Genomic DNA, 27,138 nt, shown 5'->3' on the forward strand with positions numbered 1-27,138 from the left:
AGAGCCGTATATGATAACTGAAATCATACCTTACATAGATTTTATTGTTTAAATTATCAATTTCATATATATCTGAAGCTTTTCTGGTCATTATGGTGTTTTTTATATCACAGAATGCATTTTTTTCATATTTTTATAAACACATGTGCGTTTAACAATTACGGAGTCCATAGACTGATTAATCTATCATATTTAAATTAATAAACTTGATTGCGTTCTGTGTTTAGTAAAGAGTTAAAACCTTAAAAAAATCTGTAAATCTGTTCATGTAAAGAGCAAAGCATAATAATAATAAATAATAAATTAAAAAATAATAATTAAGAAACTAAATAAAACAGTAAGGTGTCAATCAGTAAGTCTGTTCACGTAAAGAGGAAAGCACATCAAACCAGCAGTGAGGTACAGCAAGTAGCACACACACACAGAGAGGTGAAGGCCATCAGGCGGCGATGGGCATCGGATACATATTTTACAGAAAGTTAACTGACCTACCTCGTCCAGCCGTCGGTCTGTGCCTATTGCTAAAAGATTGTTGAACTCTCTTTCTAAAACTTGTCTAGCCTGAAGAAAAAGGTAAAACATGGTCAAAACATAACTCAGATATAGTCCAGATTGTTTTTGTAATGGCCAGGGGCCTAATTCACTAAACTCTCACAACTTTGCGATCTCACAGTGCAATGCTAAAAGACTTACAAAGAGGATGCTTTGTTGTCTAGCAGAGCCTAAGAGACCATTGTGAATTAGGCCCCAGATTTGTGACGTTCTGACTAACTGTGTTTGATAGAGAATTACAAGGAACATTTTGTTTTCAAAATCTTGACTAGCGATATTTCTAGTGAAATAAAAAATTATTAGCAATTATTGTTTAATGTTTTAAAATTGTGTAGCGATCTCTGAAACTTGTGTAACGAGACACGATGCAATGCTGAACAAAATGTTCCCTGCAATACTCACTTTAAGCATTTAATTGAGTACATGTTTCATAATCAAGTACAATACCTACTTACTTGTCTTCTAGTTCATGGACTTTGATGTGAAATAAAATAACTACTGAAATATATAAACATTTAAATTATTTTAACCAAAAAAAACCCCATAAGTTTAATATAGAAAATAAACAAAACTTCATGTCCAACCCATAAGTTAAGCATTTTGTTTTGTTTAGCAACACCACTAGAGCACATTGTTTTATTAATCACTGGTTACTGGATGTCAAACATTTGGTACTTTTGACATATTGTCTTAGAGAGGAAACCCGCTACATTTGTTTCCATTAGTAGCAAGGGATGTCCAACTCATAAACTAAAATATTTAGTACTCTAAAACACATTTTAACTGATTATTAATCAATCATTGATCGGTTTATACAAATGGTGATCATCACATTTTATCCTATTCACAAAACTACTGAACATAAAAGCCTTTTTTTAACGAGAAAAGTTACCGGTACTATTTTGACTTACTTGAGTAGATTGCGTTGGTATTTGTAAAGCCAGCCCCATGCTGTTGTGGTCGAAGCTTTCATCGAGAGCTAAAAGAGCACCATGAACTCCGTATTCGAGGAGATTATTTGCATATTCTCGAAGGCCTATACATTGAACCCATTTTATGACTCTTTCACTAGACCATACTAATACATCTGAAAGGGAGAAACAAAACAACATGATCGTAAGAACTCTAGCATTCAATAGACAATAAATGTTGTGCTGTTGTAAAATTAAATTAAAAAATTGCTTATTTTCATTATTATTCATACTTACCTAGTGCTAGCACAACAACAATGCTATACGACCTGGAGTCATAACCTCCACTGCAGAATTGTCTCCCATTGCCAGATGTATGTAGTACACCTGCGCATGGGCAGACTATCAACCTGGTCTTAGATCCTGCAGTCCTCTATTGCTAGCACAGTATGTTGAATAAGACTATCTCTATCACGTACATAGACAAACCATATACATATTGTTATCATAAATTTGTATGTAACAACTTTATTATTATTATTATTGTCAATTATTTACCTTTTTTTTTTTTTTTTAAATGCTTGGTTATGGATATATTAGATTTTTTCATTTTGACCAAATGTATCAGGTTCTTACGTATTCATACCTTCATTTATAGTCCGTCCCATCCTCCTACACAAACGTTTTTTGTAAATAATTTCAGTTTTGTTTGATGTAAGAAGAAAAGTAAAAGTGTTTTGAAAATAACCAAAAAACACTATTTTTGTGTCCAATTTAGAAAACAATCGGCTCAGAAATAAATAATGCGTAGTCAATTTCATAGCATGACAAAAAGGCGTTCCCTGTGGACTATAGTTTTTAGTGACCAGAATAAATGATGAACAACTCCATATAACTTACCTTTTACTTCACTCGCACTTTCTTCTCGCCGTCTTTCTAATTCTTTCCTATCATAATTTATTTTTTTCAAACAATTTATTCCATATTGTAAAGATGTTCTGGAAAGGAAAGAATAAAAAACACAAAAAAACCTATTAGTACTTTGTAGAAAGTCAATGTAAACAACACAACAAAAAACAATAACAATTCCTTAGGGTTTGTAGTAGCCAAAGTTTACTGTATTTTCTGTAGCATGTAACAAGTACTTAAATAATATGAACTGGACATAAAATATAATGATCAACAATGAAGTAATGAATAAATATTTTAACAACAACAACTCAACTTTTTGAGGGGTGTTAGTGCGATTTCACCTATGCACTCTTGTTAATCCGAAAAGCGAAAATGGGAGAAAGTTCTTTTTGTTTAATGAAACTGCTAGAGCACATTCATTAAAGGGACATTTCTGAGTTTGCTGCAATCTTTAAGATGTTATATCGACTAACAGAGACTTTTTAACGATTGTAATTACATATCAAATATATTTTTCTGCATAATATATTAGTAGCTGTATATTAAACGTGTTTCTGATCGTTCTACTATTTGTACTAGGTTAAATTTCATTTTATTTCCTAAAATATGATTTTTTCGTACGTACAAAATTATTTGAAGACAAAATCCAGTTTGGGCTTCTTACAAATATTAAGACGACCAGAAACACATTGAATATACAGACACTGATATTCTAAACAAGAAAATATATTTAATATGAAAGTTTAATCGTAGAAATATTTTATTAGTCTGAAACATCTTACAATGGAGCAAACTCAGGAATGTCCCTTTAATGACTATTGAGTATCAGACAGTCACTAATTTGGTCAAGTAATCTTCAGAGAAAATTCATTAAATGTTTTCATTAGCAAGGGATTATTTATATGCACTTTCCTACAGAGGAAAAGACATATCACAGCCTTTGGTGGTACATTGGTGTGGATGGGAAAAATCCAATGTATCCGTCATGGAGGTTTGATCCTACAAACCAAACACCTCAGTCAAGTGCTCTACCAACTGAGCTAAATCCCACCCCATTCACTTGTAAGAAAAGCAATTTATTAATGTAATTTTAAAACCCCCCAAAAAACTCCCCAAGCATTCTGAAGGTACTGCTAAAGCAATACATGCCCCCTACCAGACAACAATTTTTCATATCTCCTAAATTCAAGGGTCATACCTCCGTAAAAAATGGATAAAATCACCATGAAAGTTAAACTTGATCTAGAAAACAAATTTTCATATCTCCTAAGTTCAAGGGCCATAACTCTGTCCAAAATGGATAAATTACCATGAAAGTCAAACCAGGCCCCGTGCTTAAACCTTAAAGTCTAGACTTTAATAAAGTCCAGACTTTAACGTCATGGCAACACCATTCAAATAGCATTACGTTAAAGTCTGGACTTTATTAAAGTCTAGACTTTAAGTTTTATAAGCATGGGCCTTGACCTATAACAGTACATTGTAAAGCTATACACAAAATTTCTACTCAGTATCTCAAGGCTTTTTGAAAAAAAAAACATCCGGAAAACTATATGTGGGACAGATGGACAGACAGATAGACAGAAGGACAGAGATGAAATCTATTGTCCCTTCCTGTTGGACTGGTAGGGGACTAAAAAGACTTTAAATCTAAGAAATTATATATGTAGGTTATAAATAAATATTACTTAAGACACTTAACAATGTTTTAAGAGTGCAAATTCATCTATAAATTTTCTCCTTTTATATTTTAATAAGTGCACAAAATTTTCTCTTTTCTGGGGTTAATAACAGAATTTATCACCGTTGTGAGATATAGATAAGGCAATTCCAACACGAGAGACAAAATGTAGTTTTTTTAAGGGCAGAGATTTACCGAGGCCAAAAACATTTTGTCCCATGGGCAGTGGGCAAGAATAAAAAAAAAAAAAAAAGTCCAATGGGCAAGAATAAAACAATAAAGTGTGTGTAAAAAACCAAAAAGTAATCCAGTACTCACCTATGAAAAGTAGCTACCATTTTTAACTGTCCTCTCAAGTCTTTTTTCGTGAGGTGGTCTAACATGCGTGCGTCTACTAGACACTCCATGAAGTGACTGCGGTACTGGGGCAGACCGAGACTGGGTAACCACTCGTTACCTATCCACTCATGGTTCATATCACCAAATGCTAAAGTCTGCAAAACAACAAAACATCTTCATTAAATACGGAAATGGAAAATATTAAAATCTGCATATAATATCTGAAATAGTAACTGTAATATTTTATGGCCTAACATTATGTTATTTGTAATATTTTGAGGTTCAATAACAGAGTTATTGTGACATTTTATGGCCTAACACTATGGTATTTATAATATTATGAGGTTGAATAACAGAGTTATTGTGACATTTTATGGCCTAACACTGTGGTATTTGTAATATTTTGAAGTTCAGTGACAGTTATTGTGACATTTTATGGCCTAACAATAGGACATTGTTCTATTTAAAGCCTAACAATAAGTATAAATATTGTGGAAATTGAAAGCATAAAGCCCAATCTGGCCTCGACACATTATAACATCACTGACAAACACAAATGTTGCTTTAACAAACTTGTGTGTTTTTGTTACCAATGAATATCGTCAACTGCCTTCATAGAAATCTAATACCACATCAAAAGAAGCGAGACAGCCCAGTGGTCAAGCGATTTCAATCCCCAATCGTGGGCCCACTGGCCTATTTGTCAATCCAGCCAGTGTTCCACAACTGGTGTAATAAAAGCTGTGGTATGTACAATCGTCTGTGAAATTATGTATATAAAAGATATCTTGCTCTGAATCGAAAAGACCAACCCATGTGAAGGTGGCAGTGGGTTTCCTTTCTGATTATTAATGTGGTGCTTAACAATTGTAATTGTAAATAAAAATGTGTTGAGTGTGTTGTTAAATAAAACATTTATTCTTTCCTTCCATTTTAAAAATACACTGTAAGCTTTTAATGCTGAACGGTGAAAAAAGAAAAGAAAAGCAACCTGCTTTTCACTATTAAAACGGCAAATAACCGATTAGCGAATCCACCTGGGCCCCATTCCACAAAGCGATCTTAGTCTTAAGATCACATTAAGTGCATAGCTACCTTATGCACTATGGTGATCTTAGTGCTAAGATCGCTTCGTGGCACAGGGCCCTGGATTTGAATGGCCTGTTGTGAGAAGAAGAGTATGGTGGATGATGTATTATAAACCACCACATAGCAAAACTCTTCTCAGAGATTACAGCTTTAAGTTAGAACATAATACTTACTGTTCTGGAAGTTTTAGGAGCCGATGGGCTGGTAAGACTGACCATTTCCTGAATGGCCAGCCTAAGTTTTAACCGATGGAGTGGATTACTAATGCCGATCTCTCGCTGAATCTCCTGATCCGACAGAGCAGACATAATGGCGCCACTTTTGACATTCGCTCGACACGCTGCAACATACCAGGCAGGCATGCCCACCCAGAGCTGAACAAGAAGAAGACAGGGTCATTTGTAAGAATGTAAAATCATGCATGCTAATGACTGGTTATAAAATCAAACAACAAGTTATTCATCATATTTGCTAATGATACGGTCCGAATGCCAACTGTCATGATAGAGTTGCCCAACTCACCGATATAACAACTATCCAGTTGCTAGTCCGAGTGCTCTTTCAACTCGATTCTTGTCGACTGATTAGTAGTTAATCTGAGTGCACCAACTGTAAGTTAAGGTAGTACTAAACCAAATAACTTCCGGCTGTTTCAAAGTTCAAGGTTCACCCAACCCATGATAGAGAAGGGAACACCACAAGTCCTGTGATTGGTGATAAATGTGACTGTGTTGGTTGTAAAAAAAAAAAAGTTTCAATTTTATTTCATCTAGTACCACTGTGTCGAGTAGCCTTGTGCTTGAAACATGTATGGGGTACCTGTAAAAAAAAAAAGTACTAAAATTTTGTGCGGAACTAGGGTAGTCATAGACGCTTCCCATTATCTCAGAAATGAGCAGCCTGACCCCCAATTTTTTCTGATTCACTTTAAGGGTGAGGGGTGGTAGTATTTATATTTGTGGCATTTATGTCGATTGATACGCTACAGATAGGAGTTTTAACCACATATGTCACTATTGTTGTCTATAGGATTTGATTTGGTAGTATACACCTTTAACAGTGGGAGAAATTACAACACAACTGTCAAGTTGGCAAACTCTGTCATGATAGTTGATAGCTTAAGACTAGCAAAACACACAAATACCACGCCATGAAAAAATTGAGGGGAGTGATTAATTGTTTTCCTAACTTAGATTGTAGGGAGCCATTTAAGATATTACCATAAATAAAACCATATAAATTCACATGCTAAGGGGAGCGAAAAATTACTCGCCTTTAACCAGTCTCAGGGGAGTGATGGGGAGCATGTGTGATAGCTGAGTGATTAATTGCTCTCCTAACTTAAAATTATAGGGAGCCATTTGAAACAATATAAATTCACATGCTAAGGGGAGCTAACAATTACTCGCCGTTAATCTCTAAATGTTGGGGAGCAAGAGTGGTAGCTCCCCTTAAACAGCGAGGTCTGCATACATATATATATAGAAATGTTTTTAATGTGCTCAAATTTCGATAAACAAACATTTCTACACTTTATTTCCATTACCGTACATGCGACCCTGCATTTAACACATGTATGAAATCCCGGAAACTTACTTCTAACCAAGCTACTACTGTGGGTCCGTTCCACAAAGCAAATGGGGTTCCTGCCTTCATAGCCTCTTCCAGTAGCTCATGCCTGTAACAAACAAAACACAGTGAGAACAACTTCCAAAACACAAATCTGACAAAAATACTGTAATGGGAGATAACTCCAGCTGACAATTATAGTTATTTTGATTCTTGGTCTAAAGATGGAAAGAGAGAGGAAACCCACTGCTGCCATAAAGCAGCAACGGATCTGTTACATACACACTCCTAGAGACGGGACAGTACATACATGTAGTAAAGGCTCTGATGTACCAGTCAGAAGTACTGGGTGGGACAGAAAATACAGTCAGTGTTAAAAGGAAGGAAGGAAGGAAATGTTTTATTTAAAGATGCACTTAACACATTTTTTTGACGGTTATATGACGTCGGACATATGGTCAAGGACCTGCTGTTGCCACTTCATGGGCTACTCTTTTCGATTAGCAGCAAGGGATCTTTTATATGCACCAACCCATAGACAGGACAACATATACCACGGCCTTTGATGTACCAGTCGTGGTGCACTGGATAGAGCGAGAAATAGCCCAATGGGCCAACTGACTGGGATTAATCCCAAACAGACTGCGCATCAAGCGAGCGCTTTACCACTGGGTTATGTCTCGCCCCGTGTAAAAAGGATTATGATAGTATTTTATGCAATTAAAATATTGTTAAACCATCGTTTCATTAACAAAATATAATAAGAGTTGATGTAATATATGAAACGTTTACAGTATAATGCCATTTCCAACAAACAGGTGCCCAACATGACATTGTGCCACACTGAAATTCCACATCATTTTCGACAATGTTTTCTGTGAATGACATCATGCCACATCTGTACTCTTCTTTTGGAGATGCGGTCACATACTATTTAGAGTTGGACTCACTGTCCAATTAAAAATATGTCAAGATAAATATCCTGAACATAATTCACAAAAAGAAAACTCAGAACAACTTCATACATTGGGGTCGGGTGGGGTGGTGTGTGTAAATTAAAAATTCTAAGAAAACCCATCAAAGTGTTTAGGCTGCTTTGACTCATACTTCTTCTTTTTTCTTCTGTCAAATTCTGACTGGCCAAGTCCCTACTGTGACAGCTTCACCACTGCCATCGGAGTCTGTGAACGCTGCACCTAGAAAACAAAATAACATAACATATTATGGGAATATGCTGACAAGTAATGCACAAATCAAGCCAGCGGATGATCAAAATGATCAGACAGAAAAATAAAGTAAGGTAGAATAAATAAATAAATAAATAAATAAATAAATAATTTAAGTAAGTAAGTAAGTAAGTAGTAAGTAAAAAAAATAAAAAAATCTACAACATAAATTATATTTGTGAAAATGTTGATTAAAATGAATATGTGTTTTGTCTATAACACACATAAAAATCAAAATCTAAGTCATCTGTGCGTTCTGATACATTATTTAATTCAAAACCAGTCACTTAGTGTGCCGATCGCAAAGCTAGGTACTATAGTGTTTCTTGTGACAAATTAAATTAAAAATACGTATTTAAAATTCCATTGTGAAAGCAAATAAATTTGATAATTTAAAATTACCTACCTGCCCCTGTTTCGAACCGGAGAGCCTCCTTGGGTTTATTTTTCTCCTTTTTACTGAAAAATCTGCCCAGGGAGCTCTTGAGTCCCTTTTTCTTGGGGTGTTTGTGTAGGGAATCTTGACTGCTGTGCATGCTTCCCAGCGGACTCACGGTGCCGTGACTTAAGTCGTGAAGCTTATATCTGCTGGAAAATAAGATGACCACAACGATAAACATTTCTGAAATTTCTTTTTTAAAAGACTGGATTGGTTGTTTTTTTACCCGTAACTCTTAAAGTGACAGACCCTAATTTTTAAACACTAAGGCATATTTTTCACAATTAGAGCCATTTTTGATAATTGAAATGAAACATTACTTATATTTTATTGTTTAGATTCTCCATTTCAGAACATCCAAAGTGTTTCTTGTTATCCTGATGTTTCTAATACCACAAAATGTATTTTTCAAATTTATTTTAAATGCATGGGCTTCTAAGAAGTAATGGTTATGAAGACGAGCTCTAGTCTATTTTTAGAGGGTATTTCCCCGTTTGATCATCACAGACTCTTGTTTCACTCTATTGTAACTTTATCCAGATGTGTTACAGGCTTGTAGATTAACCAAACATAGTGCCCATGTTCACGGGTTGAAACTAGAGTCTGCACCTTTAAACTCAGACCAGTAATCTACTACTTAAAGTTTCATTCAGTCAGAGAATTACTGCATTTAACAGAAAGGTAAATTGTAAAAGTGTTCTTAAATGTAGGTTGTAATGATACAGACGGAACAGAATTACCCCCCCACCCCAACCCCCCAAAAAAATCCTGAATATATCTGCTTACTAAAGCGCTAATCAAAATTATAGCCAGCCATGTTTTTGCTCATTACATTTGATTGGTATAAATCCCAGGCGTGAAAACCTGAACACTCTTTATTAGCATTATTCCTGCACCGTGTGCTATAGTTTGTTCACAGTTTTGACACACAGACAGGATGAAACATAACAGAATCTATGAATACAAATTGTAGAGCATTGGTTTCATGGGAAATAGTATATAACCTTGCTCAATCTTAGTGTGGATTGTTTGTTGGTTTTGTTTAAGGACACCACTAGAGCACATTGATTTATTAATCATCAGCTATTGGATGTAAAATATTTGGTAATTTTAATATATATATATATAGTCTTAGAAAGAAAACCTGCTACATTAGTAGCAAAGGATCTTTTATATGCACCATCCCCCAGACAGGATAGTACATACCACAGTCTTTGAAGTACCAGTCATGGTGCACTGGAACAAGAAGTAGTCCAATGGGCCCACCAATGGGGATCGATCCCACACTGATCACGCATCAGGCTATCACTTTACAACTGGGCTTTGTCCCGCCCCTTTAGTGTGGAGCAAGAAAGGAAGGAAATGTTTTATTTAACGACGCACTCAACACATTTTATTTACGGTTATATGGCGTCAGACATATGGTTAAGGACCACATAAATATTAAAGAAGGAAACCCGCTGTCGCCACTTCATGGGCTACTCTTTTCGATTAGCAGCAAGGGATCTTTTATATATACCATCTCACAGACAGGGTAGTACATACCACGGCCTTTTATGTACCAGTCGTGGTGCACTGCCTGGAGTGAGAAATAAGCCTAATGGGCCCACCGACTGGGATCGATCTTAGTGTGGAGCATGGCTAGATAACTTACATTGGAGTGTCGTCATTGCTCTGGGCCAGAGCGGCCGCCACCCGTTCAAGACGCAGTGACCTGGGGGTCGGTGGACTAGATTCACATTTAATTTGACGCGCCTCCTCTTTCGAAGTAATGGCGCTGTCATCTCGACTGTACTGAGGCTATTGGAGGTGAGAAAAAAAGAAGAAATTATTAATATTTTCATTACTTTATTTTGTTCAATTGTATACACAAATTAATGAATATTTAATGACAAGTCAACATGAAAAAATACATAGCATATATGGCCATTAATTCAATCATTAGGTTCCATGCAAAATGCAGATATTGAGGAGGGCTATTCAGTGCGCGATTTTGGTTTTAAAAGTTTAAGTGTCATAAGGACTCCCTGTTTACAAATCTTGAGAGCTCAACACCAACCCAGCGAGCCCTGCCGCGCGTCTCCATGTAGGACAGAAGATACACTAAATGTTTTGCATGAAACCATGGTAAAGATCGCTATTCAAGACTGTGGTTTTGCCATGATTTTGAGATATACGTTTACTGTGTAATTTGTACAACCAATGTTTACAATCAAAGCGGGCTCGTATGCTAGCCAAGCCACAGAGTCCTACATGATTTTTGTAAACCTTGGGCTCCTGGACTCTCCTCAAAATCGCACACTGCTATTAAACCTTTTGTTGTGTGTGTCTCCTCTATTTGATCTCCAATAATAATAGGGGGAGAAAAATGAGGCATATTGATAACAAAATATGAAACATGGAGGGATGGGATGGCCATGTGTGATAAACAAAGCAAGCTGTTGTGAAGCACACCCAACTTGAGCATGTGTTTTCAGGCTGAGATCATTGTGAAGGGGCGTTCTCATTGTGCGATTAGTCGTACCGACTTGGTTGCATGCGATAGAATCTTACCGTGAAAACACCTAAATTGGTACAACTTTAATCTTATACGACAAGTCGTGTAGGAATTGTACTGATTAGAACATGTCCTGTTTCTAACGACAAATCGTCAGCTCTCAGCCAATCAAATCACATTAAATTCAACCATTCAGTTTTGTTACCTCTGAGTTTTTTGGTTTGCTTATAAACATGTCAAAATGTCTAGATTTCATGGGTCCATAAAACCTATTATTGTCAAGATATGGTCAATAACTGTTTTGGTACATAATACCATCAGTAAATTGTCTATATGCATGTTTTCTTTATTTTAGTGGAAATTTGTATGCACTTATATTTCCCACAAAATATTTATAAACTGACTAGCTTTGTTTGACATCATGGAATCTTATGACGTAATGTTTTCCCACACATGATTCGAGTCTCTATGACAAATCACATGCGACAAGTCGGTGCAACAAATCGCATAATGAAGTAGCTGCTTAAAGGAGATTGTTATGCTAAATAAACAATGTTGGTCCTCGAAACAGCAATCCAGTGCCACTACAAAAAAGCCTACTTTTTTTTTTAATCAATACTAGATATTTACTTTGTTATCATCTGTATTAAACTGCCATCAAACGATGTTCTGAACTTCAAGGGCTGCAATGCACTGTATTTCACATCTCTGACACCCTAGATAAACCTATGTACACTATATTTTACACCTCCGACACTTCGACATACTGCAGGTTAAAACCCTTCCATCTAGTAGCATTAGACCTTTAGTGGCATTAATTGGGGTATGCATTAAATGTATGGTTAGTATTACCCCCCAGCAATCCCAGGTTAACTACACCAATGCAGAAGGAATGAAATGTTTTATTTAATGACGCACTCAACACATTGTATTTACAGTTACATGGTGTCTAGACATATGGTTAAGGACCACACAGATATAGAGAGAGGAAACCCACTGTCGCCACTTCATGGGCTACTCTTTTCGATTAGCAGCAAGGGATCTTTTATATGCACCATCCCACAGACAGGATAGTACATACCACAGCCTTTGTTACACCAGTTGTGGAGCACTGGCAGGAGCGAGAATACACCTATGCATACCAAAAGTAAAACTGACAAGGAAATTAAAAACCACCACCAAAATCCCAAGTAAATCTAACATCCCAAGAGAAATAACTCCAAATTATTTTATATCAGTACTTTACATCTTGCAGGTATCGAAATAAGACAACAACGGTTTTTCAGGTTACCAGGCCTGGTGGTTATAAAACTTGTTAAGCATTGCAAATATATGTAGTTACACGTAAGTCATAAACAGGCTTTGTAAATGTGGCCTTTAAGTCTAGACTCAAGGCTCTAATAGTCTGTGAGATTTTAAAGGCATGTGGCAATGTGTGGCATCATTAGCTGTTTGAGTCTAGACTTTTTTTAAGCAAGGGCCCAGGAGGTTATTTACGTTTTCAAGTAAACTGAGAATAATATTTTATTCTCTATAAAAACTTATTTTAAAATAAAATAAAAACACCCTACATGACTTTTGGTCAACTGTGTTATTTAAATTGAGAATATTACATGAGTGGGCATTCCATTTATCTTAAAACAAGTTGTTTTAAAACATATCTATATGAGCAAAACCGAGTTGGATATATATGTTTTTAAACAACAAGTTGCAAGATAAATGGTATCTTAATGGATATGAATGCAGTATTCTATTTTTTTTTACATATCCTCAAAACATCAAGCTTAAAATACCCCAGTAAATTTAAATGCCTTTTCCAACTAAAACCTATTTATGGCCCTGGCGCTTGCAGTTAACTTATGCATCATGATGTAATCAGTTTTAGGTTAACTTGTACGTCACAAATTAATCCATTTCACGTGTTCTCTTTTCAATGGATGGTAAGACAGTAGCGACCTAGTCATCACCCAGGAGTAACCAGTTGTGTGTCTTTAAATTGTTATCACACGTGTATGTGTTATTAGTATGTGTTATCAAAAATAACATAGTTATTCTCACCAACGAGTGCGTAAAAAATATAAGATACACATTCAATGGATGGTAAGACAGTAGCGACCTAGTCATCACCCAGGAGTTGCCAGCCGTGTGTCTTTAAATTGTTATCACACGTGTATGTGTTATTAGTATGTGTTATCAAAAATAACAAATGTTATTCTCACCAACGAGTGCGTAAAAAATATGATACACATTCAATGGATGGTAAGACAGTAGCGACCTAGTCATCACCCAGGAGTTGCCAGCCGTGTGTCTTTAAATTGTTATCACACGTGTATGTGTTATTAGTGTGTGTTATCAAAAATAACAAATGAAATTTTCACCAACGGGTACGTAAAAAATATCAGAACAAGACCAGCAATAACAGAGTATTAGTGTTTCTGTGAAGGGAGTTTAAAGTAATAGTAATGGGAATTGTAAACTTGATAAATTTGTCATAACCTATAGGTTAGGAGCTAAACCCTTGCAACCCTGTAATCTCAATTTTAATTTTGCAATATATATGTACTTTAAAGAAGGTTCAAACATATCCTTTAAAATGTCCAATTTCTATTAAAATCTCTGTTACTGAATATCCACAAATTAATTACTGGGAAGGGGTTAATAAAAACACTTCAGAATAACAATATAAGTTGTAGAAGCATCACGAGGGGTATATGGCTTTTTATGTACCCTCTATGTGTTCTTCTACCCTGAGGCAAAGGCGAGAGGGTAAAAGAGCACACAGAGGGTACATAAAAAGCCATATACTGCGAGAGATGCTTCTACAGCGAATTTATCTTGCCGACATGTTAAACCATATAGCCAAATAATCAAAATAACGCCAGACAATAACTGTTAACAATTTATTAACGGAGCCATACCACACGGACGCGAACGAAACCACTTGCCAGTGACGAAAAATAGTTCCATCGATAAACGAGTTTTTAACTTCAAATGTTTGTAATACGAAATTGTCTAAAACATATTAATAAAAAATTTTTTTTTTTTTTTATCAGAAATGTATGTAGTAAAAAAATTAAATTATTAAAAAAACAAAAACAAAACCCCAAGAATATTGCTAATCACGCATTAATACAATAACACCACGACCGTAATTAGGTAGCCGAGTTCAACATTGCAGCTTTTAAAAGTATTGAAATAGTATTTTATAGTAAAAATAAAATTAATTATGTACACTTGATTGATTATCAATGTTATTTATAATCTAATTATTGCTTTAGCATTAACTGGGGTGGCTGGAAACCGTTGGAAATTACAGACAGGGTATAAGAGAATTTAACTCCACCCACAGGGGTATAAGGGATTTGTCCAACGGCAAACAACCAATGAGATTAAAGAATTTTACATGAAGGCGAGATAATATATATATATATATATTTTTAAATCTTAATTTAATTATTTGACCCAATCTTTCCACAAGCAGAAATTGACCAATTAAAAGACATACATGTATCTGACGAATGATATGTATTTAGCATGAGTTTGGCATGTCAAGAATGGCCAATGGTGGTACTAACACACCTACGTCACAATTACTGTCATATATTAAAACAACAAAAGAAATGAAATCCAGATTCGCTTGCTGAAACTAACACAGCAGCCAACGCCAACTCGAAGAAAGGAATATTCTCAGGGGAGCTGTCAAAGGTTCACTCCATTCCTTCTTTCATTAACGGGTTGGCAATCCGACAAAGATTGCTTCTATGGTTTTTATCCCTGTAGAAGATCCGGATTCCACAATCACAATGCTGTTTTCATTTATGGAATGAGAGATCTACATGTAGTACCGACCCCAGTAGTTAATTAGGCAGTGCAAAATATTGTTGGCCCTTAACAATTTTGTTTTGTTTTTTTACACATTACTTACAACTTATTGTTTACATTATCAGTTTTGACAAATCCAATGTGTTTTGGGATGTCCTGATGAGTGTGTAGTAGCACTAAATGCATTTTTATGTAAAACATAAACATCGGGAACTAGAAGGAAGGAAAGTTTAATTAGGGTTATAAGGTGGCGAACATATTATGGTTAAGGATCACACAGGTGATGAGAGATGAAACCCACTGCTGCCACATAATAGGCTACTCTTTCCAATTACCAACAGAGGATCTTTTACATGCAGTATCTGATGGACAGGATAAAACATACCATGGCCTTTGTTATGCTAGTTGTGTTGCACTAGCTGAAACGAGAAACAGCCCCATGAACCCCCAATGGGAATCGATCCTAGACTGACCGTGCATCAGGTGAGCGCATTACCACTGGACTACATTTCACCGTCTACCACTAAGAGCACGTTAATTAATCACTGGCTATTGGATGTCTAACATTTGGTAATTTTTCCATCAGCAACTTTTCCAGATAGAACAGCACATAACACAGCCTTTGAAATACCAGTAATGAGGCACTGGCTGGGATGGGGGGGGGGGGGGGGGAGGGAAATCTGATAACTGGTCCATCCTATGACACGAACACATCAGGCAAGTGCTTTACCCGATGAGATAATTCCTGCCCCAAATTATTAAAAGAATCTTATATTTGTTATATTTTTGTTAGACTAACTGAAACATATATTTTGTTACAGATTTTTTATCCAAATTTACCAAACTGCTAATAATTTTGGGGGGTCCAGCTTAAACCCAGATATATATCCTTAAAGTTGAAGATCTTTGGCTTGAAGATCAGGGAAAATTATTCACAGACAAGGAAGTGATTAGGTACAAATATTTACCATCCACAAACATTACAACATACAGTTATAATCCGTCCAATCATTCTATAAAAATGTAGTTTTTTTGGTAAATAATTTCAGTTTGGTTTGACATAAGAAGACAAGTAAAAGTGTTTTGGAAAAAACAAAAAATTACTATTTTTGTGTGCAATTTACAAAGCAGTCAGCTAAGAAATAAATAACTTGTAGTAAATTTCATAGTATGAAAAAGGCATTTACCTGTGGGACGGACTATAAGTAATGGGAGTAAAGATCGACACACTACATATATGTACAAAAAGATCAGAAACTTGTGAGCAATCAAACGGCTGCATTTGATCAAGACTAGAGAAAGGATCAGGTGGCCTCACCAGGGAAACAGTCGTTTAGAAAATAGCATGGGATTATCTCAGCTGTGGACGCAGACAGACACTTAAAAAATAATAAATACTTAATGGATTTCACCGACACTTGCAGCATTCCTGTGCATGACAGGTGCAATTCTAGACTTGATAAATCACACCTACAAATTGGTAACAATATCTTTTCTTCTAAAAAACCCCACGTAAAAGTAAATTGAAAACAAACAAAAAAACCTTTTAGGACATTATGTGTCATCTTTGAAGTAATATTCGTTACCATGGAAACCACACAATGTCATACTGTCCAAGACTGTTATAAGTGTACGACCTTGACATTAACACACTAAATCGTGATTTTAAAGATGCAGTCTGAAGTGTATTGTTTTATATTTCAATATTTAAAATAGATAATCCATTTATGGTTCTTCCTACAACATATTTCTCTCTAATTCTGCTTCTGTATTCAAACTAAGTGACATATATTTTGAAATACATGGCTACTGAACATTGATGGCACCACAGTCAGATGGCAAGGGTGAGGAAAAGCCCTTTTTTCCCGCTCTGGGACCGATTCTCGATATCTGAGACCAAAATTATGTTTTAAAAATGTGTTTGCCGGTCCCACTTTTGTCATTCTGGTCGGTCCGAAGCACCTGCCCGTTTCTATTATTGGAACAAATTCCTATCTGTCAAGTGGACCGGCCTGCTCAGACATCGGTATCTCGAGCATGATTTAAAATAATAATAAATAAATAGTGGTCAATATGGCTGGTGTTTCAGACGTGTGTGATTTTAAAGTCTGCCATAAGTACCATATATATCGCCGGTCAATTAAGTCGGACCTACAGTTATGAGTACCAAGTAGTATCAATCCACTTTAAAATTAAAAAAGGTGTCAACCTTTTTTGTGGGAGTGAGCAGCTACACTGGTTATTTCCAGAGCCAGTAAAGGTCAAATTTCATCCAATCAGTGATGATATTATTAATCTCTTTGTTTAAACATGTGCCAGTTCAGGCTGTCAAACGCTTTAACCGTGTCATCTTTTATTAATTTTCAGGACACAGTACTCAATACTCGTACTTTTTTAAAAATACATATATGGAAGTTAAAATTCATAACTTTTAATCCTTTTTTTATATTATTTATTCCATTATGTACAATATAAACAATTTTTTATTTTTTTTTACTGATGTGATTAAAAAACCCATTTCCTTCATGTTTTCATGTTTATCATTTCGCATTCATGATTTAAGATAAAAATATACCAATGCCACTATGATTTTTTAAAAGTACAATTTGAAAAATATCGCCTTTTCAATGTTTTTATAATATTTATTCCTTTCTTTTCACATGACATTACGTGGGACGGATTGACAATTTTATTTTCCCCCACCCCTGCTTGATAGAAAGTATGAACAAACTGAATGTAACACACCTCTGATAATGGTGTTTGTACACTGAACAGAAAGTATGAACAAACAAGTGGTGGTCTAGGATCCTATTCTGAAGGTCTGTTTCTCCGAAGTTCCATTACTCCCAAAACTAATTCTAACCTTAATCCCAAGTAACAGACCTTCGGAATAGATAAACATTTTGAAATCTTTGGGCTAACAAACCTACAGATTAGACTAATATCCACCATAAATATATTTCATTTACCCATCTCCCTCTCCCTCTTTCCAATCCAACCAACGTGTATCCTGACATAAACATGCATAAAGACAAATACACTTTTTCACATATCTGCCAGTCTTCACCAGGGAAGGCAAGCGATCACTCTCCTGCTCCCCTCTACACTCACATGGAAAAGTTTTAGGAAAGCAGCAAATAAATTGCCTTGATAAAATTTATAAAGGGATTGTTCCGAGTTTGCAGCCATTGTAACATGTCTTCGACTAACAAGAGCCTTTTTAACAACTAAAACTATTTATCCTATAACTTACCCATTATATCCCATGTGATAATTTAGTGTATTAACACAGTTAATAATGGTATGCAAATTTAAAGGTATATGCACATTTTCAGGTCTCTAGGTAATAATGTGTTGCTGTGAATGGGTAATTTTTTTTACAAGTCATCAAGACCTGTATACCTGAGTGTAACGTTTTCATAAGATTTAGTTAAAATGTGTGACGTCAAAGAGATTTGTGCTAATAGTGATGACGTCATATGACCGATGAAGGCTACTTAGTACTGCAATTATCAAATGAAAATGTTATTTTAGAAGTGTTATAGGAGAAACAGAATTCGCAACTCATGTTTTTTAATATGTAAAATATCAACCTTGTCTAGTTAATCGGTATTTGTCTCGGCAGAGCCTCAACAAATACTGATTAACACTCGGTTGATATAAAAAAACACTTGTGACGAATCCTCTATATATTATATAAAAAAAATTGTTTAAAACATCAGTGTCTGTATATGCAATGTGTATTTTTTTTTGTTCTAAAGTTTGTAGTAGCCTAAACTGCATTTTACCTCCAAATAATTTTGTAGATATGAAACAAATTTATATTGGGAAGTAAAATGAAATTCAATCTACTATAAACATTAGGACGACTAGAAACACATTTGATATACAGAAACTGATATTCCTAACAATATACTGTATTCAAAATGAAACTTTAGATGTTAAAAAGGATGTACTACAGTGAAACCTGTCTAAGCCGGATCATGCCAGCAGGGTTTCTGCCAGAGGGTAAAACGGGTATGTCCCATACCCAAATTTTACTATTTTTAAGTTTACGTTTTCACAAAATTAATTACTCTTATCATTACTACTTTTCTTAACCCTAACCCTAAACTTAACTCATATTCATTCTGGGGAATGCCCCCCCATACCCCCTATTGACTGTGGTTGCACTGAATTCTATAGCTGGTAGAAACACTGGCCAGGGACCTACTATTTATCCGATTTAGACAGGATTTAGTGTCGCATTTTAGAATTTGGAAAATTCGGGACCATGAATCTTGGCTAGTTTTGACAGGATTCCAGTTAGTTCAGGTTCTGGTTTAGACCGGTTTCACTGTATTTGGAAATATATCACAATGGTTGCAAACTCAGGATAGTCCCTTTAATACATTTTATTTGAAATTTTATGTGATTGCTCACCTAGCACCATTTCAGGACAGTGATCTTCAGCTCGCCTTGATTTAATTTTTTTGTTCTCATGACGAAGACTTACTGTAAAATCCTAAATGAAAATCCAACCCCAGCAGTTGCCCATGGCAATTAATCAGCAATGCTGTGGAGTTTTTACTTCTCCACAGCCCTGTTTTTTGCTATGGACTATATTTGATTTTTTTTTTTCTCAGCATGTTTTTTTACCATTAATTTTTTTTTTTTAATTCCAGGGGTTAAAATGTAGCCATATATATATATATATATATATATACACATTATGTACCTGTTGTGGAGGGTCGGTGGAAGTAGCTAGCTGCGGACTAGATGAAGAGTACGTGTACATATGGGAAGCAGAGATACCAGCTGGCGCCTACAAGAGGAAAGCAGGTTAGCCAAAACACGAACACTAACAGTGAAAAAAGCCAACAAGATTACAAGCAGAAGGTTATAAAACCCACAAAGCCATATTTTCGCACCATATTGCTTATTATGCTAATAGCAGCCTCAAACCCAAATAACTATAGCCTCAACACCCAAGCTGTTTATTAAAAAAAAAAAAAAAAAAATCCATCATTAGTCTCGAAACCAAACTGTTCAGCTAGCATTTTTTTGCTTGCTAAACATTAAAAAAGTTATTTTGACTGGTTCCCGAAGTGGTCATTCGGTTTAATGAGTAGCATAAACACAAGTTTAGTAAGTGTTAATGACTGACTGAACTTGTCCTTGTTATACTCTGAAAACCCTAAGTATTAAAATAAATATTAGTCTCAAAACCAAAATGTTATACCCTTAAAACCCAAGCAGTAAAATAAACATTAATTTCGTAACCAAAATGTCATACCCTTAAAACCCAAGCAGTAAAATAAACATTAGTTTCATAACCAAAATGTCATACCCTTAAAACCCAAGCAGTAAAATAAACATTAGTTTTATAACCAAAATGTCATACCCTTAAAACCCAAGCAGTAAAATAAACATTAGTTTCGTAACCAAAATGTCATACTTAAAATTAGCATTAGTCTCAAAACTAAACTGTTATACTCTTAAAACCAAAGCAGAAAATAAACATTAGTCTCGAAACCAAAATGTCATGCCCTTAAAAACCAAAGCATTAAAATAGCTGCAAACAGGAGAGTGAGCACCCTCAATGGTTGGGATCAATTTAATTTGATAAATACTGAATTGGCTGACAGCACACATGACTGCATGCCATGTGAAATATGCTACTGGAATTCTTATACTCTCAAACCCAAACAACTAAAATTAGCATCCATCTTGAATTGTGACATTATCTTCAAAAGGCAAAGAAATAAATACCAAACTAATTTTTGGAGGTTTTTTTCGGTTTAAAGCATCAAAATTTAATAATTAAGTTCCAAACATAACCCTAAAATCAAACCTAACATTATGTTTAAATAAACACCAATCAATCAATCATTTTAAGAGTATATACACACAGGAGACTGTATTCAATTAACTGAAAAATGTCAGTTTTTCTTTTAAATTAATTTATGACATCTAGGATTCATTACTTTTTAGTTCAAAGCACTGTGACAGTTCTTCATTTTTCTAAGAGTATATAATTACATTCAGGGGCTGTTCAATATTTTTACCAGGATACGTTCCATATGCTGGGGAGGTGGGTTATGCCAGCATAACACTTAAAAAATACTGATAAAACTATGTGATATACACTTTTAGTTGTGTGAGGGTTGGGGGAGGGGTGTTGCGTGGATAATAAACCAAAAAAGCAGTACTCTTTGAATACTTGTGAAAAATAAAAAATCCATCTAAATTATTACTACTAAAATTATGTCAAGTATTATAGCTATATTGCTTTCAAATGTATAACCTGTTTTAATAAATTAAACAAAATACAGAAATAAAAAAATATTTTAAATACATGTACTAGTGTTTAACAAAAGACAAACTAATGATAAAGTATTATTTACCAAGATTGTAAAAAAAAACCCAACCCGTAATCATATATGCCAAAAATAGAAGATAAGAACAGTATCTTAATGATGATTCACCCACCCACCCAACCCAAAAATAAAGTAAGCATTATCTTTAGGTAGCTTAAATGTCAAGCATCCCTTCGAGTTAAAATCAATAAAATGATATGCCCATTATTATGGAATTTCCTTTTTTATGTGCTAAGATGAAGCACCGACAAAAAATAAACCATATAATGTACCTGTATATCCATTATTGGTTGAAAAGGTAACAAAGCGTATGATATGAAATATCAATATTACAAGCTTACTTGAAACAAAATGTTCTTGTCAGAGGCATAACATGCCAAAGAAAACGACATCAATTTTCTCTTTAAAAGGACATACCCTAGTTTCAGCCCACGAAAATGCACACTAAGTTTAGTTAATCTACAAACCTGTAACAAATTTGGATAAAGTTACAAATGAGTGGAACATGAGTCTGTGACTGTGAAATAGTGAAATACCCTCTAAAAACAGACTAGAACTCGACTCCATAACTGTTATTTCTCAGACGCACGTGCATTTTTAAAAATATGAGAAATGCATTTTGTGATATCAAAACACCAGGATGCCTCAAAACACTTCGAATGTACAGAAATGGATAATCTAAACAATAAAATCTAGGTAAAGTATGATTTCAGTAACTATAAACGGCTCTAATAGTAAAAAATATGCCTTAGTGTTTAAAAACTAGGGTATGTCCCTTTAATACCCACCAACACTGTCAACGTTTTTAAAAATAAAGAATCTGCTTCTATTGATATACCATTATTTTGATAATAAATACAACAGTAAAAAAAAACCCTTTGTTTAGTTTGCTGGATAATAGGTATGTTTATACCCATTAGAAGCATAACTGTTCATTATTGTTTTTAAATATTAAAAAATAAAATTAACATTAGCTGGAAGTTTATTTTAAAATACACTCGTGTATATTTGAGTAATCCATAAATATGTGCCTACTGTATATATTTATGATGAACACCATTCTGATGTGAAAGATCTTCTATTTTTGGCTAGTTTATGACTATGTTTTACACTATGCAGAAACGTACCTTCTTATTAAACATAGGTCGTAATAACCTTCTATCATTAGACTAAAATGTTGCTCTATTTATACCATGAGATCTGTACTTTAAGCACAAAGTAAATTCTAACTGGAGAATAAATTACTGATATGACTTTAAATATGCATTTCACTTGTTTGACTAAATTTATTATCACAATGGATGCAAATAAATTATTACTTGTACGCGTAATTTTAAAATATATTATAAATGGTACTGAAAATATAAAATTGTGCAAAAAAGAATGCTCTATACGTTATTATATTTTTATATATTTTTTGTTACAACAATGCAACATTAGTCATCAGGAATAAACATCCCAGCCCCTCCCCCACCCAACCCTAACAATCCATAGATTTCCATAGTCAGCAATGTATGAATAAATGTTTAAGATTTATTATTATTTTTTGTATATTCAAAACTAAAGAATACAGCAAACACAATTTTAAAGACTGCAATGTATTATGATACATTGAAAAACACAATGTTAAATAATTTACACAATTAAACAGGCAGTTTTTATAAATAATAATGTTTTACTTGAATAGCTTTATTATTATTTTATTTTTTTTAAACCGAGTGCAGTCAATGTGAAATTTAATTTTGTAATTCTATACACATATACATTTTAATACCTGGCAGTAAAGAATAGAAAATTAACCAGACCTATACCAAGAGTCACACAGAGGAAACTCACCCATGAGAACTGATAAAGACACAAAAATATTAACTGATCCAAAACATCAAGTAAAAATCATAGCGATTATCAAATACCAACTAAAAAAAGAACAAAAAACACTCACTCCATGCAAAGTATGATGAAGCAATACCTCTATTTTGTTTTCATGCAAGATGGCTAAGAAACAAAATATTAGGGAAAAAAAAGAACCTCCCCCCTCAACCCCCACCTAGGCAAACCAAATTAAATCCCCAAAAATAAATAATTAAAATTTTTAAAACTAAAACAACTGAAGGTGGAATACCTTAACATAAGATCATAATGACTTTACACCAAGCTATAAACAATGTTAATGTCATCTATAGTACTAACTGAATTTTATGCCTTCGCTAATGTCAATCAATATAATTAGTTAATAACTTATTGTTTTACAAAAACAACAAACATATACAAACAACAGAAGGCATCAGGGCGACATATTGGGTAGAACATCGGGTAAAAACACTACACTTAAAAGAGAAAAACCCAAATGACAAGAACCAAAACAAGAAACCAAAATCAGATTATAAAAACAACAATACCACAAAGAAAAGTAGGAATGTGTACAGGGATCAATTGTTAATGAGAAACACGACATAACTGTAATCAAATAGAAGAACTGAAGTCTTTATGTTCTAAAGAAAACCATAAGGCACACGAGTTGCTTATCACTTGGGAAATGTTGATCTTTATATTAAATTTTCTCCAAATCAAATCCAAATGACAAAAAAAGAATTAGAATGCTTATATTAGTTCTCAATAAGCAATTGACTACGCACGTACTGGTACAAGTTGAAATACTGATGATCACTAATACAGAAATTCAATGTGATAAAGTACTGCAATTCAACATGATGAAATACTGGTGATCACCGATACCGAAATTCAGCATGATGAAATACTGGTGATCACAATACCGAAATTCAGTGTGGTAAAATACTGGTGATCACCAATACCGAAATTTAGTGTGGTGAAATACTGGTGATCACAATACCGAAATTCAGTGTGGTAAAATACTGGTGATCACCAATACCGAAATTTAGTGTGGTGCAATACTGGTGATCACCAATACCGAAATTCAGTGTGGTGAAATACTGGTGATCACCAATATCGAAATTCTGCATGTTGAAACACTGGTGATCACTCATATAGAAATTCAGTGTGATGAAATACTGGTGATCACCAATATCGAAATTCAGTATGATGAAATACTGGTGATCACCAATATCGAAATTCAGTGTGATGAAATACTTGTGATCACTAATATCGAAATTCAGTATGATGAAATACTGGTGAACACTAATACCAAAATTCAGCATGATAAAATACTGGTGATCACTAACACCAAAATTCAGCATGATAAAATACTGATGATCACTAATACTGAAATTCAGCATGATAAAATACTATGGTTACTAATACTGAAATTCACTGGGATGAAATACTGACGATCACTAATACTGAAATTAACTGGGATGAAATACTGATCACTAATACTGAAATCACCGAGATGAAATACTGAAGATCACTAATACTGAAATTTACAGTGACTATATACTGGTGATTACTAATACCAAAATTCAGCATGGTTGGACTCAGCTTAGTACTTGAGTAAAAGGAATACTACAGTGGTAAACATTACCAGTACTAAACCAACTTTACCAGTGCTTCACATGTAGCATATAAAAGGTTGTGGTATGTACTGTCCTGCCTTTAAAAAAGTATGTGTAAAGAGGTCACTTTGCTGTTAATAAGCAAGACAAGACTGTCCGAGCAACAGCTTTCCTCTCACTTTTTAACATTTAGAACAAAGAAATTAAGAAAGAAATGTTTGGGTCGGTATCTGGATTAAAAATCCCATGCCTCGACTGGGATCCATACCCAGTACCTACCAGCCTGTTGACCGATGGCCTAACCATGACGCCACCGAGGCCGGAATATTTAGAACAAATTTCAGGAGAGCCATTAGTCTCAAGACTTGTAGGTGCTATTTTTTAATTTCAGTGTATCGGTTTTAAGCCAGAATGAATTCTAACTGCTTAACAGCAAGGCGTGAGACACTAAGTGGACTTCCCTCTTGCTTTTCAAACTTGCAAGAAAATACAATTTAGGTAAATAAAATAAAATAACTTTTAAAAACCAACAAATTTTAGGGGATATTTTAGTCCAAATGGTGTTTAGTTATACATGTAAATAATACTAGAAAACTACTTTTAAAAAAAAAATATAACATTGATAAAACATTTTTTTCCTAAATACAAAATATTTAATTTTTTCTAAATACAAAATATAATAAAAAGAATTTAAAAAAAGAAAGAAAAAAAAATTGAATAAAAAAGAAAGAAAAGAGAAGTAAAAAAAAAAAAGGAAGAAAGAATTAAGATAACAAGACCAGATGGAATTTCCAAATCCAAGCAAGCCGTAACAAAATACATGAAGCTATGATCAAACATTAACAAGCCAATCTCGTTCACGGAATCATGCTGTGATGCTGGCTGTGGGTAAAAGTGATGAACAGCAAAATGCAAAGAAATAAAATCCTTCAGGAACTCTTACCTGATATTGATTTAATTAAGTACTTGATGCCCCCTCGCCCCAACCCCCTCCCAACAATGATGACAATATAATAACAACAATCTGTTAAGATGTTAGAGGTGACAGGATGGAAATGCTTAAACAGACTGTCCTCAAAGTTGCTGCTATTGTTAACATGTTTCAGACGAACAGAGCCTTCTTAACGACCAATATTATACATTAAATACATTTTCTGGTTTAAAATATAAGTCAGGGTTCACTCTTTCCATTGCCAAATTTGTTAAAATTTATCAGGGCTTCTAGATTATGGTAGCCCCACTCCCATGGCTAGTCATATTCAACGTCGGGCTAGCAAATAACTACTATCTCCATGCCTGATGGCTAGTGAAAAAAAAAACCAAGATGTCAAATGCATTTAAGTCTATTATGTAAATATGAATATCCTGCCCTCCCCCCCCCACCCCCACCCCCCTTTACTAAGGGTTTTTAAGCTTTATGTACATCTTTAAGTAACATATATTATTATTCCTATTAGTAAAATTGTATTTACTTAAAGTAGGGCTAGTGAATTTTCAATCGTGGCTAGTAAAGTTTTTAAATCACTGAGCCTGTGACTAGTGGATTTTATGAAAATTCTAGAAGCTCTGTTTTTATACATTATGGCTACAATATTTAGTCTTTGGCTAATGAAATATTCCTTAAATTAACCACCTTTTAATAATTTTCACACAAATACTCTACATATTTTTAAAAATTGGTTTACGCAAACTTCAATCCAGTGTAAGCCCTGTATATATTCAATCTGTTTTAATTCATCATAAATATTTGTAGTAGCTCATACTTCCCTAATACAGTCATCTCCACTTATTTGCACATCGGTTTATAGCATAATTCGGTTAATCGACTATTTTCACCCAACACGGAACCATTTGCCCGTATAACACTACAAAACATCCGGTTAATTGCACAGACTACAGGCTATATATCGGTTATTTGCACATATAAATAACGTAGTTTTTTTTGTTTGTGCTAAATTAATGTCACAAATGACTGAGAAAGTCTATCAAACTTTGGTATGTACAAAATTATTGAGAAGTAAAATTCAGTTTTAGCTACTTAGGATGGCCAGCAATGTATGAAAATACAGACAGCGACATTCTAAACATGGGGTGGGGTGGGGTGGGATGGGGTGGGTTTTTTGGTTAAAATCTGGTTTGGGCAAACTTTAGGACGACAGCAAATGCCTTGTTTATACAGACACTTGTTATATCCAATGTATTTGTGACTTGTGTAGGTAGCATTTGCAGCATTAATGTTTATTTTATATCGTAATATATATACATATATATA

General features: G+C 34.4%; 1 protein-coding gene across 1 annotated transcript in view; it reads right to left on the reverse strand.

The window, feature by feature from the left end:
- Nucleotides 1–309: 309 nt before the first annotated feature.
- Nucleotides 310–27,138, reverse strand: part of LOC121381325 (liprin-alpha-1-like) — a 131,385-nt gene continuing 104,556 nt past the window's right edge. Inside the window, 10 exon segments of the mRNA XM_041510586.1 lie at nucleotides 310–561; nucleotides 1,464–1,639; nucleotides 2,364–2,461; nucleotides 4,375–4,550; nucleotides 5,658–5,858; nucleotides 7,081–7,162; nucleotides 8,161–8,221; nucleotides 8,686–8,867; nucleotides 10,373–10,518; nucleotides 19,755–19,841. Coding sequence (XP_041366520.1) covers nucleotides 346–561; nucleotides 1,464–1,639; nucleotides 2,364–2,461; nucleotides 4,375–4,550; nucleotides 5,658–5,858; nucleotides 7,081–7,162; nucleotides 8,161–8,221; nucleotides 8,686–8,867; nucleotides 10,373–10,518; nucleotides 19,755–19,841 — 1,425 coding nt within the window. The 3' untranslated portion in view covers nucleotides 310–345.

Source organism: Gigantopelta aegis, chromosome 9, assembly GCF_016097555.1.
Source record: "Gigantopelta aegis isolate Gae_Host chromosome 9, Gae_host_genome, whole genome shotgun sequence".
NCBI classification, from domain to species: Eukaryota; Metazoa; Mollusca; class Gastropoda; order Neomphalida; family Peltospiridae; genus Gigantopelta; species Gigantopelta aegis.